This window comes from Notolabrus celidotus, chromosome 24, assembly GCF_009762535.1.
Source record: "Notolabrus celidotus isolate fNotCel1 chromosome 24, fNotCel1.pri, whole genome shotgun sequence".
NCBI classification, from domain to species: Eukaryota; Metazoa; Chordata; class Actinopteri; order Labriformes; family Labridae; genus Notolabrus; species Notolabrus celidotus.
In genome coordinates, this window is record NC_048295.1 from 3491991 (window position 1) to 3512276 (window position 20286).

The 20286-nt window shown below is 44.9% G+C and overlaps 1 protein-coding gene across 2 annotated transcripts in view; it reads right to left on the reverse strand.

Moving 5' to 3' along the window:
* The window catches only part of appa (amyloid beta (A4) precursor protein a), a 41446-nt gene that overhangs the window by 19212 nt on the left and 1948 nt on the right, over positions 1-20286 (reverse strand). For both annotated transcript variants that reach the window (XM_034677501.1, XM_034677502.1), the window contains exon 2: positions 1719-1886. In XM_034677501.1, coding sequence (XP_034533392.1) covers positions 1719-1886 — 168 coding nt within the window. The remainder of the gene's footprint in view (positions 1-1718; positions 1887-20286) is intronic.

A 20286-nucleotide genomic window follows, 5' to 3' on the forward strand; every position in this document is an offset into this window, starting at 1 on the left:
AGTCCTGTCTGTAAGATGGTACTGGATCTTCTCCTGTCTTTGTAAACCCTCTGAAATCTCTCCAAGCAGGGAAACATAGCGACTGACTTTTAAAAACTGATCGTGATGAGAGCACGTTTGTGAATCAGACGTTAAAAATAGACTTTAGAGAACTACTCATCGTTCTCGCTGATGTCTTGTTTGCTTTGTATCTCACACAGAGGCGTCAGCATTAACTCCAGTGTTTCTGAAAGCTCCTCACTGCAGCTTTAATTACCACACTCTGCCACCTTACTTTGAAATTTGTGATCAGCTGTTTTCAGGATATTTTGATCTTTATGTTTTTTCTGCAGCCTTTCCCGTTTGCACAGCCCACCGTGTTTACCTCGATGTTCTCCTCAGCCATGCATGACATCTGCCTCTGCATAATATCTCCGAGTCTACGTGTCATCTCTCTCCAAATGCATCTCCTCTCGTTCGTTTTCATGACACCTCCTCTTCTGTTTCCTGCCTTCATGCCTCTCCGGATGCAGATAATACTTCTTGGTGTGCTTGTCTTTGTCAGATGTGCAAAGTTCTTCCATATCTCTGTTTTTCTTTTCTGATATTTGAGTTCAAAATGTTTAAAGCCATAAGCTGAGACGGGCTGTTTGTTATCGGTGGGTTTGTAACAATGCAAAGATAAACTTATCTCCCTCTCAGTCTGTCTTGCAGGCTTTCCAAAGAAATCTCATTATGCATCACCTCCTCTTATCAGACAGCTTGTCTTTGCACAGTGCACTTATGCAGTGATAGCCTACAGAGCACTGCTGGAATATTCCCCAAAGTAACGTGCTCTTATGTTTGGAGGAGACTGCAGTAGCTGGAAGAACACCACAGGAGTCACACGACAGAGCGGCTCGCGGTGTTGTTGTTCTGCATTTGGGTCGGTTAGCTTTACCCTCGCTAATTAAAAGCCAAGCAGAGCTCTAAAGTGAAGTCACATGGACTTAAGCAGCTTGTTGGCATCGTGTCATCCTGCCAAATTGGGGATTTTGGTGAACAAAAACAAATCTGTTGCAGACTAACCCACTCACTTTTCCGTGCTCTTCTTCTCCCAATAACAAACGCCTCAGCCTCACGACACTTCACGCAGGTTTGTGTCATATTTTCACCTCCTACGTTTGAAACTTTCAAAACCACACACACAAAAAAAACAGCAACAACTATTCCTCCTTCAACACTCTCTTTACGTGAGTCCCTGCACTGCTACCTGCTCCATCATTGTAATTTGCTGTTTTAGGACCCGCTTAATAGCCCCACTGTAAATTATGCAACCTCCAAAAATCCAAACTAAAATGTCGCAACCGTAAAGATTTATCACCCGGCTTATTGCTCACTCAAAACAAAATAAACACTGGGTAATTACAGTTTAACGTTTCCATATATCATCGCTTATGTGGCCCAATGGGAGCCATTTTTGAGGATCGACAGTTGCTGAAAGCGATGATGAAGAAACAACCTCTTCTTGCTACACTTACTTAACACTTTAAAGCCTTATATCCTGCTTTGGTCTCCACCTCTTTAGGGCTTTATTGCAGTAAAGATTTATACGAGCTTCAAAGATTAATCTGAGTGTGCAGCGTCTGACTTAATTGATTCCAAAGAGAGTGTCAAAAGTGGAGGTTCTGTCGGGTTAACCTCCAAGGCCATACTCCCACAAACTTACAAACACACACACACACACACACACAAATTACCTCCTGGCAGTACTGCAGGATGCCCTCCTTGGTGCCGATGCAGCTCTTGGTGCCCGAGGGGTCCGGCTCCCACTTCCCGCTCTGCACATTGATGTGCATGTTGAGTTTACCGCAGAACATGGCCACCTGGGGCTCTGCCAACAGACCCATAGAAACATCTGTAGGCACCTACGGGTGAGGGAGGGGGGGGAGGCAGACAGGGAGAGACAAGATTTAATGAGATATACCACTCATGTTAAACTCAGCGAGCACTTGTGCTGGAAAAACGCAAGACGGATGCAATTAAATTTTATTACTTAGATAGATAGAGGGAGGGGGCGCCGGGAGAGGAGAGGAGATTAGCGTGCAAGATGAAAAGTAAGATGAGGTGAGCTGGTTTAAGATTAGAAGAGCGGGAGAGAGACGAGGAGAGGAGGGGGAGAAGAATAGGAGGAGAGCCAAAAGACGAGGTGTTAGCGAAAGTAGGGTAGGAATGAATTTCTCCTCTCTCGCTTTCATTAAAGCCTCTGGAAATTTTGATTAAATAGTGAAAATGTAAATGTGATACCGAGTTCAGCGTCTCATTAAGCTTCCGCGAAAGTCTGGGTGAAAATAAACCCTTACAACTGTTCAAAACCCTTGTTATAAAAACTGATTTTCTTGCTGCTCGGGCGTTTCTCGAGACTCAGAGTGCGGCCTTATTCATTTCCAGCGGTCGCTGAACGTCCTCATATCACTCTGAAACAACATAGAGCCTGCAGACTCATGACACAGAAGCTTATGTATGTTTCAAAGCCATAAATACTTTGTCACACATTTCCTTCCTGCAGCAGAAATACGTCAACACCAAGCGGCAACCTCCAGTCTTAAATATGAGGCAAAAGTGCTAAAACTGTAGTTCATTGAGCATATTATTTCTGCTGCTATTTTGAATGGGTGTGTATGTGGTTTCCTGTGTGTCTGCAGCCAGCCTCTAGTGGATGCTCGATGAACTGCACTTTTTAGCACTTCCACATGGGCTTCATATTTTACGACTGGAGTTTGCCGCTTGCATGCAACGTCCAAAGCGTCACTGGAGGAAGCTACGAAGCTAGTGCAACATAGGACGAGGATGTTGGGCCTACAATATGAAGACTAATATCTGGTGCTAGCTAGCTAGGCTGATGAGTTTCTAGTCGAGGTTTGGGCCTTAAGAAAGCAACTTTAATCGACACTTGACTGGATGTAAGGATGCTGAAGAGCTCTTTGGTTGGTTGAATATGTGAGGAAGAAGGATCGATATCTTTGTGCATGTCTCAATCGTATTGAATTGTTGAAGGCTGAATCAATAAATCAATGCATACAGATGCGCTGCTGCACCTCCACTAATCATTTTGCATGGCTTTAGGTTGCAAGCAGCTTCCACATTTTGAATTTGATGTATGCTCCTGTGATTTTATTCTTAACCCTTGCCGTGCAAACCTCTGCTGACTTAGGGAGACTGGAAATGTTGCAGAAAGAAAATAAAAACGATTGCAAAAGCAGTGATGGACACAAAAATCAATAGCCTCAGATGAACAAATTGCCTGAAACAACAGGCCGGGAGCGATCAAATATGCCCCCTGTTGTCTGCAACGTTCATGCACAAGCACACACACGCCCACTCGAACGCCTGCTGCAACACCATTTATGGATGAACTGTACATCTCTGCGCCCATGCAGGCTTTCCAGGACAGCATAGTGTTTATATAACCCTGTGTTGATTCATTTCTGTGTTAGTGCAGCACAGGAGCGGGTGAGCTGCAGGCATAAGGAGCGTGTGTGTGTGTGTCAGAGTGTGTGTGTGTGCAAACATGAATGTATTAATTTTAGTGTTAATTTAAGCTCCTGTGTGTTGCCTCAGCGTGTGTGTGTGTGTCTGCATGCATAAGGAGGTTCGGTGCTGAAGTTCCCTCAGGAGAGGAGGTGCAGACAAACCACTGAATGTCTGCATTGTACTAGCAAATGAGCTAGAACAAAATGGGAGGGAATAAGAGAGGGGGGGAGACGGAGACAGAGGGAGGGAGGAGAGGGACTGATGCCATTGTGTTCTCCCTAATCTTGTTAATGGTTTTGAAGGCCCTGGCAGGCAAACAAATGTTGTTTTGTGAGATGGATAGCATATTTTGTCCTGCAGACTTGATTCTCTCCAAGCAGCCGGGGGGCATGAAGACCTCGTTCAGAGTGAGAGTCGCCGACGGGGGGCTTCATTTTGGACGCATTTGAAGCTGAAGACTCGATCGATTTAGCCTCTCTTAGCTGCATCAGGGGAGAGAAAACTTCATCTGCTCTTATTGTTTGCCGTTCATACTCGCTGACTGTTTTTATGCACTTGGCAGAAGAAGAAGAAGCTCTCTGGAGCTGTTAGTTCATTCTCTATTGCAGAAGAGGAACGGTGCCAGGGACGCAAACATGAGCTGAATGCAATAACATCAACACCTGTACCACGGGATGAAATCCAACCTTACAGAGCGACACAAAGCAGACACTTATGAAGACTGCAATCAGTTTGGAGCGGTGGGAGTAACGTGCAGCAAATCAGAGCACATCATTTCACTTTTTTCAACTTCAGAGTAGAGCTTGGCGATATTGACAAAGATGTTATCGCGACAAAATATTTCATATCAGTCAATATTGATCATTTAAACTTGGGTAAAAAATACACAGAAGCCTAATTATAGTCTTGGGTGAGACCGCAGAGCTATGGCAACCCTGAACACCCGGGACGAAGAGTGGACCCATGGGGAGAGGGAAGTGAGGACGGAGTGATGAGGTGGTGAGATCATCCGGTAAGAGGGGGGAGTGTAACCCGTGAAAACAAGGATGAGAGACAGAGGCATCTTTTTGAGGATCTCTGAAATGAGTCAGCAACGGGGTTTGGACATAAAGCTAACAGGGATGGACGTAGAGCTGGGCGATATTGAAATAGATGTCATCACACTAAAAATGTTAATATCAGTCGATATCAATAATTATCACAATGAATATCAAATCATTTTTTCATTTAAATTTAAAGTCAGATTTTCAGCGTCTTCAGGTTGTTTCAGCTGATTAATAACATGAACAAATGCAGATTTTGTTGCAGAGATGTTGGGTCTTCATCTGCAGAAGCACCTGAGCTATCAGCATCAGAAGCATGCATCAAACTGCATTATGGGTAATAACTATAACAGTAAAGCCAATAAAGATACATCAGATCACTCCCCGTCCTATATTATGAACATGATGGATTTAGCATCTTGTTTATGAACTCGCTCTCTCCGTCTCCATCGGGAAGTCGAAGCTGCTCATTTTCCAGCATACGACTTGTCAGTTAGCATCTCCTGCACGCCGCACGCAGCCTGTGGGAATGTCACTCCGCTCGAGACGGCTACACACAGTGACAGGCGCAGAGAGGAGAGACGGGATGATTCAGGGATGCAGTTGGTTAGCTTGAGTCATGCGGCTGGTTTTGGGGCGTTAATGATCTACAGCCTGTGAAGCCACAAAGCCATGATGATACTGTGTCTCTCAGTCAGTGTGAGGACAGGTTTGATGGTTAATTTATTACTTTAATGGTTAAGAAGTTTAAGTCCTTGCTTCAAACACAGCTCAGTCTTTTGTACTGGAGTGTGTAAATCCTTGCATCCCTCACAAGAACATTTGGTTCGGTGCTTTAAAAGAGAAAAAAGAAAGGTAAAATGCCAGAGATTTCAGATGTTATCATGAGAAATGTTGCTGGGAAGGGGGAAAGTAGAGAAAGCTAGCTTGGGGAACACTATGGTCATTGCTTTAGTGTCAGCATGTTATCTCAAGTGTTTTTTTAAGTTATTGACTACAGGTGAAAACCCTCTACCTTAGCCTTCTGTTTCTAATCTCTGAGCTCATTTCCACCCACAGAACAAAACTCAGCCTCAATATTTGCCTGTAATTTGCAGCTGCTGAGCCCTGAGGATGAACGAAAGGCAGCTCCGAGCTCCGTTTACTGAAGTCAAATGTGTGTAAAAACAGCACAGATCGGGTGACACTTCCACAGTGGGTCACATCCCTCACAGGCCGCCATGAGGAGCCGCGAGCAAAGAGCAAATCCTACACACACACACAGAGTGGCTAAAACCTCTTCCTCCTCCTCCTCCTTCACCCCCCAGACCTCCTCAGCACCAACACATGGCAACCTAACACTGGAGGCCATCAGCCTTGACACCGCACCATCTGCCCCTCCCAGGGTTATTAAGGGTTCGATTCCCACACTGCCACCTGTGAGTGTGACAAAGAGCGAACCCGGCTCATTAATAGTAAAACCCACGGCGACGTGGCCCGCGAAAACGTTCCTATCATCTTTAAAAAGTCGTTTGCGTTGGGGCTATCTTTTAATTAAATGACTTCCTGGATGCCCAGTTTCATTTTGACCTTATCGGCCCACCCGCTGGCCCCTCCCTGCCGCTCACTGAGAGAGATAAACCAGCTTCCTCTCTGCTTCAGGCAAAGGTAGGCAAATCTGTGCCAACTGCTCGCTGACATTCAAATTCTTTGTGTCATCCTCCTTTGGATGGCAAATCATATCCTCGCCAATCGCTCGCTCTTCCTGCCTCTCCAATGCTATCTTTCCACCGCTCTGTCTTCTGCTGAAGGAGGAGGTGGCAGAGGAAGAGGAAGAGGAGGGGGAGGGGAGAAAGAGGAGGGGAGGCAACGGCCAAGGCTTTGCTACAAGCTTATAAATCAGAGTCCCAGGATGATGGCGGAGGAGAGAAAGTGAGAGGAGGAACAATAACCACAATGGTGCGAGACGGGAAGAGATTGGAGAACAGATGAATTGGACAATAAGCCTTGGGGGGGGGGGCTCGAGCAGAAGGTCAAGCGCTCCGTAAAAACAGAAAGGATGTGAGGATGGAGGGCTGGAGACAGGGAGAGGGAGGATGGAGGAAATCAAGAGAGGAGAGGGGAAACTCTGGTGTCAGGGAGAGGTAGTTTAGAGAAGAGGGATGGTGAGGTCAGTTACTGCTACATCAGAATTATGAAAGACTCCTCTCAAGGATGTTATACAGCAGGAATAAGGGACTCACATTCTGCAAATACTCCCTATCATGAGTGCCCTTAACGTCACTTAGAAGCTTCGTACTTTTACAAATTAAACACCAGCATGATGAGGTTTACTCGGGGAGAGATGGGACCTCTGAGGTTAATGTGGCTCCTTTTTGAACAAACGTTGAGACAATCTTAGCCCAAGAACTCAGCTTAAATCAGCGCTGGCAGCTCAGTTCGCAGCCCCCTCAAAGGCACAGATCTGCATTATTTAGTTTAGAAAAATTAAGCCATCAAGAGAGTCAATCAATTATCAGAATACTCCTTAAACAGGCAGCTTTAATAATGTCTATATCCTGATAAATACAGATAAGATTAAATTAGCATTATAAAGAGGACAGCAGTCTCCTTCCTTCCTTCTCCCCCTCTGTCTTTATCCGATCTCAGCTCTAGTTGTGCCATTCTGCCAGCCGGTCATCCTGCAGTGAGGGGAGGGAGGAGTAGTAATCTGGGCACTGAGGATTAGGCCAGCAGCCTGGTCAGGAGAAATATCCCCCTTTGGTCTCAATCTGGCATGATAGCCATCACTGCAGCAAGCTATGGTGAGTAAGCCCAGGGAAAAGAAGCCTGGTGTTATACTAGATTGACCTCCAGATAATAGTTCAATTTAAGTCAGCAGAAACCGCTCGCATCCTGCTCTGCGTGCTAATTCCCCCTTTAATAGAATTTATAAGTGATGCAACTCAAGCAGTGATCCATCAAAAATGTTTTCCAGCATCTTCCTGCTTTTATTAATCACAATTATCTGATGAAATACTGCTACAGTCGGACAGAAATGAGAGCAGCAGACCTAGACGTTGCAGCTGAGGAAACAGCAAATTCCACAGTAAGGAGATTTATCACAGAGTGAGATTCGTGACTGTGTTGTTAGTGTTGTATCCACAGTGAAGTCAGCCATGAGAGGAGACAGACTCAGAGGGAAATTAAAGTATTTAAGAATCCTGGTTCTATCTTTTATGTTTTTTATATGTTAATGAATATTGGGTCCAAGCTATTTTGAAATTGTTCAAGGAGATTGCTTCAGCCAGCAGATATAACACATCTTTACAGCCTGAGACAAAATCTGAGGGAGCAAGAATCTTCAACAGAGCTGTTTTTATCACCGACAGGCTCAGATATCACACAGAAAGATCCCCGCTGAGAGAGACCGTTTTGTCCTTTTGTGAATCCAGAACACAGACGATGCACTGCTCTCTTCTAAGTAAAGTAACCATACCTTGGGAAACGGGGGAGTTGCTGGTCTACTTCTGCCTCCATCAATTAGTATTTTAGTGTCTTGCTGTGTGTTAGACAAGAATTGTGTTTGATGTGAACTAATCATCACAAATACCAAAATCACACAATAAAACACTTACAGGACAAGTCAGCGGCAGACCAGCAACTCCCATGATTGGAGACACAATGAGTCCATTGATTTCTATCACTGCAGCAGCTTCAAGTTATTATTCAAAGTGTCTGACAACATGACAAAACATGCTCCCTACTGAGATGGATTAATTATATGTTGCAGAATACAGGAGTTGCTGTTCTACCTCTGCCTCCATTAGGGAATTTCAAGTGTTTGTGGGTTAAACAAATGCTATCCTTGCACACCAACACTAACATTCTTTTTTGGTGCATCTAAAAAGACTTTGTACCTATTTGTTGTTCACTCAGTTCAACATTTCTAAAATGTCCCACTTTCAACCTGACCGGACTTCCCCTCTCATCTAACGGGTCGCACATGTCCTAGTTGTCGATGCTTGGCATGCAGCGCTGGTTTTTAAAGCATTCGACATCCACATAATAATTCAAGGAGGAAATTAAATTTGTTTTACCCAGAGGGCAGCTCACAAAAGCACAAAAAAACCCACTCAACAGGCAAACAAACAATCTAATAATGTATTGAAATTCAATGTAAGTTTATGTCAGAGAGCGATTAAAGTGAGATTATTTGCTACTTCAATTTGGTAGAGTGGTTTTCAGCCCCAAGGAGGGGTTATGAAGAGGACGACGAGCTCACATGAAACATCCAAATGTGTGTGTGATCCAAAATCACAGTTCCTATCTCAGGCAGGTGACCTATTTCCACAGCTGGAACCGGCGACCCAAATCACATCCAGGCTGACATAAGACACGCAACATGATCTCTGCCTCATCGGCATGTGTGTGCGATCATATGTTCTACTTTAAAGGACCAGTCCCAATTATTAGAGCGTCATTTTTGTGACTTCTAAATGATGTATGTTTTCAGCCACTCTACTTATAAGGGCCTGTGTCCATTAACAGCATTTTCTGCACTTGTAGCGCCAAAAAAACAACGTTTTCAGCGTCTTACGTCCCGATTGTTGTGATTTCTTGTTGTTCAAAATTCTGTCTGACATCAGCACTCTGCAGTGTAGTCGTCTCTGAGTTTCCTGAAAGTCAGATACTTCTTCACATTCTCATAATAGCTGACAGAAACAGAAAAGTCGCACTACTCCTTTACAGTCTTGTCTCTTAATTGCTTTTCTCTGCTGAGGTAGAAAACCAAAATTAGCTCCTCACTCTGCCCGGAAAACTTTGTGACTTCTCCGCCATCCGAGGGAAGAGGGACCTCAATTTATTCTCATCCGTCTATGTAGCTACACAGCCCTCTGTGCGTGGCGCTAATAACCTCCCCTATACATAAATTGCCTCACCATTTCCATCTCGGAGTCATTGTGTGAAGACACTTGCATAAATTGTACTGAAATGCGCGAACGAACCCGCTTATGGCTGGCGCACTGGCAGATGTGATCAGCAGCTCTAAAAAGCAGAGAGAAAAAGCAGGAGAAGGTTTATTACCCGTTAAATGTAAATGGAGGACTGTCAGAGGAAGAAATATTGCATCATACGCTTACAAATAAGTACAGAGGGACTTAAACACACACATGCACATACACACAATCTTTGAAGTGTCCCCATGGGCGCCGGTCCTGCGGTGCCATTAATTGTACAGTCTTATCTGAGTGGCCCAGACCCGCCAAGGGGAGTTGGGTGAAGGTGGAGGAAGGGGAGGGAGTGCGACTTAGATCAACCCTCATTCCAGGGGGGGGAGACTCCCTGGAGAGCGGGATGTGTCACAGCTCCACAAACACACACACACACACTCTCTCTGACACACATCTTTGGATACGTCCAGGCTAGTTGCTAATAAGACAAGACCTTATTGTCCAGGCGGGGACATCGTGTACCACACCTGAGATAACGTCAGCTGGAACAGTGGCTCAGGCACACAATCAGAAGGAGGGAGAGGAGAGGAAGATCCTGTAGACATAGTGAGGATGCAACAACCCTGAACCCCAATGAGACTGGAAGGTACAAACATGGCACCAAGTCAGGACAGAGACGAAGAGGGAATTGCGATGCACCATCTACATGTGACGTCACTTTCTGTCCTCACTCATCACGTGCGTCTGTAGCAGGACAAATATAGTGACCTCCTTTTTATTTTGTGTATAGTTTAAAATACAATATTTTTGTGCTTTTAAAATATAATCTTAAATATGTGAAAAATAGGTTGTCTTGGGATTACTGGATGTTATAACACCGATTGTTTGCTGTGTGAACCACTCCGATTAATAAATCTGATTTCATTAAGAACACTGAACTAATCCAGCCTGAGTTGATCGTGGTGTAACATGAAGGTGTCACTGTGTTGTCCTCTGCAGTAGTGAAACACTTATGACGGGTATAACATGTTATGTGATTCAATAAACTGACATCGCTCTCCTCTCAGTGAGTAATCAATCAGTAGTGTTCAAACGGAGCGGCAGCGCGGTCGTCTGTGGGTTGTTTACAAGCTGCATCACTGTGGGAATCTGTCTGCTGAGCCGAGGAGGGTGTGTGACGGCTGGATAAGATAAGACTGGCGAGGTGACAGGAATACACACACATACACACACACGCGCACGCACAAATCACCTTGGCAGGCAGGCCCTGCTGTTACTTTAAACCCTCAGATCGTCTTTGACTGGACTTAAAGTGTGTTTGCATCCCACTCAGCGCAGTGTGTGTGTGTGAAACACTATCTGACCCTAATGTTTGGGAAGCAGATCTAGGGGAAGTGTTTCACTGATTACAGGGCGGACTTTCCTTCACACTCGCTGCCAGCCAAAGGTTCAATTACAGAGCACATGCAACGCCAAAAAATAATAAATACCGAGGGAAAACTGAGGCTCTGCCCTGAATCTGTGAAAGAAAAGATTAAAAAGTGGGCTCATCCTCTGAGCGGAGCTGCCAGGGTGAAGGAAAGGGAGGCGATGATGAAACTCGAGCACCTTGAGAAACACGGCGTGCTCATTCAGACGTTTCTTATACCAACAGATCGAAGGCAGTCTGGGATAAATATTGATCGCCTTAAAAGGTCAACCTGATGTGATGAGAGGCAAATGCTTTTTAGGCTTTAAGTTTGAATGCATTTCAAACACACATGGAGGGAGATTTAAAGATGTAAACAACAAAATGTGCACCTAGTTTCAAAACCAGCCGAAACCTCAAATTTTGTGCATACATACTCAAAAACATCCACCTTCTCTCGTCTGGTACTAGAAGTCAATCAATTTAAGACTCTAAAAGTAGTATGGGAGGTATAACCTTCAGTTATCAACTCCCTCTCCTTTGGAATCATCTATCAGTCAGGGTCCAGGAGGCAGACACCCTCTCTACTTTTAAGAGTAGGCCTCACACTTTCCTTTTTGATAAAGCGTATAGTTATAGCTGGATCAGGCTTGGACCAGGTCTTAGTTATGCTGTTATAGGCTTAGACTGACACACTGGGATCCTGTCTTTCCCTCTCTTTCCTCTGTCTGCCTGTCCCATTAAAGTTACTAACCATAGACCTCTCTGGAGTCCCTGAGCTCTCTTGTCTGGTAGATTCCTGCTACTGTGGACATGCCAGACTCCAGCTGCTACAACTACTACTATCCGTCTCCCCACTATCATCTCTCTCTCTCTCTTCATCTCCCTCTATCCCTCTCTCCAACGCGGTCTCAGCAGATGTGTGTCTAACATGAGTCTGGTCCTGCTCGAAGTTTCTGCCTGTTGGATCTTATCCTGTCTCGATCTTGGGTGCTCTCAAAACGGATTGTGATGAGAGCACGTTTGTGAATCAGATGTTAAGACTAGACAACAAGAGAGACCTTTCTGGAGTCCCCGAGCTCCCTTGTCCCGTAGGTTCCTCCTGCTATGGACGTTCCAGACTCCAGCTGATACGGACGTGCTGGACTCCAGCGGCAACAGCCACTACTACTACTACTACTACTCGTCTCACCGCTATCATGTCTCTCCAACAAGGTCTCAGCAGATGTGTGTTTTACATGAGTCTGGTCTTGCTGGAGGTTTCTGCCTGTTACAGGAAGTTGCCACTGTAGCTTGCTAAATGCTGCAAGGAGCAATGCTCATGGTCTTATCCTGTCTTGATGTTGGGTCTTTGTTAATAATTTAACAGAGAATAGTCTAGACCTGCTCTGTTTGTAAAAGCGTGTTGTGATAAGGCGCTATCTCTCTGATTGGGGTCATTTCAGCTCTCTATAAAGTCTGAAAGTCAAAGGAAGTCTCTTGTAAGTCCTCCACGCCTCTAACCTGTCACTTCAGAAGCCTTCCAAACTCTGATCCTGCACATCCCTGCTGCTGATTTTCCTCACGTCCAACCTCAACCACACCCACCAGCTCCGGGCTCCCTTCATGTGCCTGCACGTCTCTCCCCTCTCACTCATCTTCAAAAGTTTCCGTCGATGAGTCTGCGAGGGAAAACTTCCGTTTGTCGGACACTTTATCTTCATTCATATTCAACGCGATTAAGCTCCGGCTCGGGGGGGGAGTTCCTCGGGAATTAGCATCTCAGACAAATCTGTCTCAAATCTGATTAGAAGTGTGTAAAGAAGAAGAGTTCTGACTTCTGCCCACTTAATTTGTCTAGACGTGATGGAGGGACTGCTGGTTCCTTTAGTTAAAATCACCATGGAGACTGAGCCAGAGGGAACAGCCAGTTATGACCTCCCTCTGTCATCGCTGTAGCAACCTGAGGCAAGAGCATTATCCAAGTCAGCTGGGAGCAGGAATTTCATCATGAGGTTTCGTGAGGAAGTGTGTGTGCGTGCGTGTGTGTGTGTGTGTGAACGTTAAACAGTCATCGCTGCCTCATTTACTGACCGTCTGCTAAACCAGCTCTGACCTCACTGGTGTCCAGCTGGGAGGCATCCTGCAGAGGACGGCCAACACACACAGATGGAGACGTGATCCTCAAACAAACACAAACACACACACTACGACACACACACACACACACACAGTGAGCACACTATGAACTTTGGCTGCTGGGACCAGAAATTGCTGCAATCTGTTTACAATCACACCCAAATATTTGCAGCACGATTTACGGTTTAGCGTTCGCAGTGTGTGGAAACGCGTCCTACTCGACAGATATGCTCCTCAACATCTCCAGAAGGCCTCCCCCACCTGGAATCTGAAGATCGCACCTCCACCTCTTTGCATCATGTTGCATCATCTCTCTACGTCATGAAATGCACAATCCTCCTCCTGTTAGTCCCTCCGCTTGCATGCAAAGATGTCAACCCTGCAGAAAGACTCATTATCTGCAGCAGGAGCGTCTTCATTCACTGATTACGACTCTGTTGACTCTCCCAAAATGAAAATGAGTAATTATGCTTCCTCATAATTAGCCATCTGCATCAGACTCCAGCACAAAATAAACAACGGCATGTTAGCAAGCATCGATTTCAGATGATGTGCAATCAAGACAGAGGAAAGATTCTCTGAGACACACTGAAATTATTACACAACTAACTGGGAGTTGAGGTTTCTCTTAATCAGGGTGAGTCATTGTGAAATCCAGGCCCCGGGGTGCTGATGGGTGTGTGTCTCTGGAATCATTATGCTGCACTGTCATGGATTGGCAAACTGGAAACTAGTTTATTGGAAGATGAGGTTGGGCCTGTGCAGAATATGCACAACAATTTAGGGAGGACACATTCCAATATTTAAGCTTCTGCTCAACTAAACATGTAATCATTGATTCTGTGGGCATCAATTCGTCCTCCTAGTGTGCCTTCCACCAGCCTTTAACGTTACAGCAACACATTCACACAGCGTGAGCAGGTAAACTGGATCAGGTAGAGTCTGTATCTCCAAAAAGACAGAGCAGATTTAGACTCTGCTGTCTCAAAATGCTTCCTAATTACTTACATGAACCTAAGCCTCAGAGGTTTAGATCTGCAGACTACACAAACACAGGAAGTTTGCCTCTCTCATGGAGACCAACAGGATCCAGATCCATAAATAGCAGAGCAGAGTCAAGAATACCCGTCCGCTTTCTGACGCAAATCTGCGTCTCACTACTCTCTCATTTACGCCCACAAACACACACAACCGCACTACTTGGCATTTTAAGCAAGTGTTCCAATTTCACAGTTGGACTCTGAGAGGACTCATCATGAACAATTGATGGCGTGTCGCCCGATACGAAGAGGTACTATAAACCCTGTGAACTTTGAATCCCGAGCTGAGGGCATGCGGCACATCAGTAACACCCTGCGTGGATGACACAGCGATTCAGAGTGATTGTGAAAAATGAGAGAGAGAGGGAGGAAGGGAGTGGGTGAAAAATACACAGCAGCCCAATTATAGTCCAGGCACTGAGCACCTGGGTGAGACCGCAGAGCTATGGCAACCCTGAACACCCAGGAAGAAGAGTGGACCCATGGGGAGAGGGAAGTGAGGATGGAGTGAGGCGGTGAGATCATCCAGTGAAAACAAGGATGAGAGACAGAGGAAGCTTTTTGAGGATCTTTGAAATGAGTCAGCATTTGGACATAAAGTTAACAGGGATGGATGTAGAGCTGGGCGATATTGAAAAAGATGTTATCAAGATTAGAGGGGAGGAGGGAGAGGAAGTGTTGTCGAGGTTATGATGGAGAGACAGTTTGTGATGTGTCATAAAGCTGCAGTGTCAATAAAGCGACTCCAGAGTCCGATGCATGCCTTGACCTTCTGCTGCTGCACATCCGAACATGCCTGCTCTTTGAGGATTCATTTAAAGAGATTATCTTGCATGAATGAGTTAAATCAAAGCAAAAGTATGAACCTGCCTTGATCACCACAGATATCAATAATTCCTGCACCCCAAAGGGAAGCTGTGTCCAAACAGCCGCCTCTGCTTCAGCTCCTGTGTTAGATTTTTATGGGAAATCATCTCACACAGAATCTATTTGCAGTCTTGTAAACGTTGACCCTGTGATACACCCACTCCCTGCAAAATGTAAGCGCCTGTGACTAAAATGTCAGACTTCAGTCCTCTCAAATAGACTCATGAAGACGCTTTCTCTAACCTACTTCACCCGCGTGGTATTTTTAGTTCAGAGGTACCAAACACGCTGTCAGACAGACACTCTGCGGAGCGACTTCAACCCAGCCTTAAAGCGCTCGACCCGATGAAATGTCAGACCTCGCAGACGCAGACGTGTTGCTGTGACATCTCCGGGTTCATCGCACAATGAGCCGCGAGCAGCCGATTAGATCGTCTGCAACACTTACTCAAACACCTCTGGTCTGAGTCATGTGATATATGATGATATATACAGACTGCAGCACATCCACGCGCCATAACACTCACACTATATTCAGGCCTATCCTTCATATGCTCATAATGTCGCGCCTGTGCCACCAAATCCATGATTAAATCGAGATTACATCAGCCTTGGTCAGATTATTTCAGCCGAGGTCACATCTGAGGAAAGGTGGGAGGTCACAAACACATCACAGCCTCGACTGACACTCGTGATGGACACCAGGCTGTAAAAGCGCCGCGGCCTGACGCCTCAGCGTGACGGATGGAGGCTTTCCGTGTGGATGAAGAAGAGGCTGGGTGCAGCTCTTGAGTAATTGCGCAGGTCAGGGCGGCGTGCTTCCCGGCTTATTATTCAGATTCGGTACCAGCAGCTGCTTACTCAGCAGCGGTGGAATGAAGAGTGTGTCTTGGTGGCGCACTGCTGATATTTACAGATGGAAATAGTGGTTCGATGGTGATGAATGGGGCTGCCTGGCGGGAGAGACGCTCTAATGGGAGGTGTGGGAGGGAGAATGTCGTGTTCCCTGAAGACAATCAGGCAGTAAAGACGGGGGGTGTGGATATTTGAACTATTAGATCCAATTATGAGGCGGGCATACGGAGGCTGACTTTAAATAACTGAGTAGTCATATTTTGGTGACCTCATCCAAGATGGCGGCCTGGTTAGCAGCCCTACGCTTCAAAAATGAAGACCACGGGTAATTAGAAACAGGCAGCGTCTTCTTAAATTTCTCAATAAGGTCGGTGGTAGCAAATCAGAGATTGACTGGGCACAGATCTGGTGGAAGTCCTGTGTTAGACTTTCCAAAAGCCTGCATGTAGACATAATTAAAGCTCATTTAAGTAACTTTTTATTTGCGTTGATTCTGGCACCCCCTCTGGACAAAAGGGTTCCTCTTATCTGCTGCTAATATCGTCATATGTTGTGTTCTTTAACAAAAAATCACACCCTGGCTGCTGATATCATTCATTGGTAGTCTTTGCTGTAAAATGGCATACTGACCCTGACACCTACCCCCCTGGTAGTGGTTTTAGCAACCAATAATTACCATAAAGAAATTAAAGAAATAATCAATCTGGCCTCTGATGGTCTTGTTTGCTTTAAGTTGTCAAAAATCATCTAAAAATGATACTTTGGTCATTTTCAGGCATCAAAACTTGCTTGTAAGTATTTCATGTTGGGTTTCAGTGACTGCTTAATATTTATAGATTATTCTTCTTAGAGAACTATAACACACTGGTAGTTCTCACTTCTGAGGACAGCTTGTGGTCCAACGTGGAGATGTTGAAGAGGAACTTCTACAAACTTTAAAATCGAGCAGTATTGTGTCAACAGCGCTGCTTTTCTTTCTGTGACAGTCCGAGAATTGGGCTCACGACCTGAACCTCAAACTCTCTAAAACTCATTTGCAGAACAGTGACCCACACGCCCTCCAGATCTGTTCACCGTCCAACATTTCAGCCTTTAATTGCGTCGAGCTGTGTGTGAAAACCTCTCCACTCAGACTCCACTGTACATCAAAATGTTCTCTGCGGTTAACAAGAGAGGAAACTGATTAATCTGCTAGCTGACGGGTGTTGGATCTAATCAAACCTTGTTGCTTCAATCCAAAGGACTCATTCAGAGGCCAGGTTCCGCTACCATCGAAATCAGCCGTATGAGATTCCTGACAAAGAAGGGGGGATGCTACCTTTCAAACATCAGAAACACTGATAAGAGGACGCACAGAATGAGCGGTAGCATCCTCCACCGCAGTTTCATTAAACAGACAGAGGAGCAGACAGCAAACACATCAGCGTCACCTCTGTTTCCAGGCGCCATGACAACAGAAACAACAGTATCAAAAGGTCAGGAATTCTTTTCTCCAGGACAGACGGGGGGAACAGGGCGAGCATTAATTGGGAGCGCTGCTTGTTGTTATTGCTGTTGACACAACCAAGATGGACAATGTGCGCTGGAACAGGGGATATTTACAGCCAGCTCTTCAGGCCTCCAAATGAAGGATTACAACAAAAGAGAACAAAACAAAAAAAAACAGGGAGTGATCAGGACAAAATCCTTTCATGTCTCATTACGAAGAGGACATCCAGTCCTGTTGTTTGATAATATCCTCTGTTTACCCGAATCAGGAATGACAGGCACTGGAAGAGCATGACTAACGCTTGCTCCTGCAGGGACTTGTACGTTGGCGCCTGCTTCGCCTGTTTCTAGGGTTGTTGTATCAGTATCGCTGGAAATGTACAAAAAGGGGACAGCGTTAGCATCCAACAGCTAATGTCAAAAATCTCATTTCATTCAGCTAACTTTGAAGCTGTGTGCATTAAGGGGAAGCCAGCAGCTGAACAAACACACATTTACCCGTTTAGCTGCGGTTTCATCGCAATAATCAGGTCACAAGAGGCCGAAATGACTACTTCATGATGTAGACTTGTAGAAGAAGACTGTCTGTGCACAAAGAAGCTGCATTTAAACATTTGGTTTTTTAAATGGAGTTTCACGTCTGCAACCTTGGATGTCAGAATCACAAATACCTCAGCCGGGGTTTGGTTAGGGTTAGGTTAAGGGTTTGGGTGAGGGAACAAATTGTGACTAAGCCCAAAGGTTAGGGTTAGGGACCAAGTCCACTGACAAATACTAAGGGTTAGGGACTAAGTCAGCTTACAAATATTAAGGGGTAGTTTTAGGCATAAAGTCCAAGTGGTTAGGGTTAGGGTTGGTTGAATCTTACTCATGCATGCAGCACACTAACAGGACAGAATAGCTTGATGTTGCCTGCTACTAATTTGGAGAACTATGCAGCTGAAACCAGCTAACAAAAGGGTATAATTGGTGTTACCGGTGTGGATGTTTTCACTTTTTTAGACGACTAGATAACACGACTGTAGCGTGCAAAACATCGGCTGCAAGGGTTAGAAAGAGTCCTCAAGATATGACTCAACAAATCCTGCAAGTAGCCGCAGTTAACATTAGCATCAGCATCAGATAAACGGTGAGTGCCTTAGAGCTTTTGAGAACCTGAACTTGAGCATTTGAGGGAATAATTAATGACAAAATTAACTGAGTTTACAGAACTTTATGACCCACTTTAGTCCGAGGTAGAAGATCAAGAAGAAGCAGTGATTGCTCTCTAAGTCTACCTACATTCTATCGGTTATCGGTACCAGCTTAAAAAGATCCATATCCTGCATCCTGAGTTTGAAAGTTTGTAGTTTGACTTACATAAATACATAATTTCCTTTCATAGATCTCAATCAGATATGATTGGTTGAGAAGCTGTTTTTCTTATGCATAGAAATGTTGTTTATCTGTCTACAAGTACACTGGAAGCCCTGGGATAAGCTCAAAGTTCACACTCTCACTCCTCAGTGGTTGTCGAGAGGCTCTCTGGAAAATGCAAATTACAAACTCAAGTAGAAGTTAAAGCTGAGGGAGGCGAAAGTAGCTACAATAAAAAATAAAATTAGAAAATGGAAAGATTTAAGTGTCGGGTGGATCTCTCCTTCAAAGACTTGAAACTGCAGCGTGAGCAGCGGAGAAGGTGCCAGAGAGAAACACTGGCATGCCAACAGGCATAATGGCATTAAACTCACTAATAAGGGGAGAGGGCTGGTCCGCCCCGAGCTGAAAGACTGCAGTATGCACACAAACAGACCGCCTGCACCCATCCAAGAGCCATTTCCCAAGGATTTACAAACACACAAAGGCTGGCATCCAACTCCCACGCTCCGCACTGTGGGCCAGTCAGAAGAAGCAGCTTCCTAGATGTGTGTGTTTAGAAGTGTGTGTGAAGGCTATAAATAAGCTCTGACAAGATCAGAAACTTCTAACATCTCATTCTCAAGTAGATTTAATCTAGTCCTGACAATTTAAACAACTTCTTCCATCACGTTTCATCACTCCGGCCTTTGAAGCTCGTAATGTAAACACAAGACTCTGAGATTATTTTAAGTAATCTAAGCAATGGATTATGAAGAAAGCCAACGCTTTGCTCGCTGAAGGGCCCAAACTACTCATTTCAAGAGCGCTGATTACAGCTGGCTACGTGCAGGAAACAACAAGGTCAGCTGCCACAGTGCACCTGATTCATCTGAAGGAGAGAGAAAAGAAACAAAGGCTGAGCACAGAGGGCCAAGACAGCAGGAACGGGAGGCCTAAACGGAGAATAATAGCCATTGTTTGGCACTATTGACCTTTCACGAGTAACATATTTATCATGCATTCAAGCTGTAATGGTTACAAGAGATCCTGGAGACTGTATTGAACTGCAGCTGCGCCACGACCACAAATGCAGGTCCTATCTTAAACACTGTGATACTGGTGGTTACAAGAATGTGTGATTTACCTCACAACAAAGCCACAATAAGGAAACCTCAAGAGGACACAGCGTTTATTTACACCATTTAATGAGAGAACGAGTTATTCCAGCTGTTTTCATCACCTAGAGTACATAACATTAAAAACAGTCATGACTCTGTAGTGGAAGTCACTGCATTAAAAACAGACATGACTCTGTAGTGGAAGTCACTGCATTAAAAATAGACATGACTCTATAGAGGTAAGACCAGACATGACTCTGTAGTGGAAATCACTGCATGGGCTCAAAATCACTTCTAAAAACCATTGTTGGTTAACACAGTTTGTCACTTTATTCCCAAACACATGTTAAAACTGAACAATGCAAAGAGTAAACATGATCCTTGATAGCGTGGGCAGTGGCAGCATGAAACATGTGACAGTTATGATGAATAAACAAGCAGTTATCTCCAGATTATGACGTTAATGACTCTGTTACAAGGGGAAAACTAGCTTTGTGAAATCAAGGACTTCCGTACGACACATCAGTGGTGTTTGAATCACACATTGAAATCAGTGTGACTACAAAAAGCCCCTATTAAAAAGAGGAACTGAAGCAAAAAGCACCC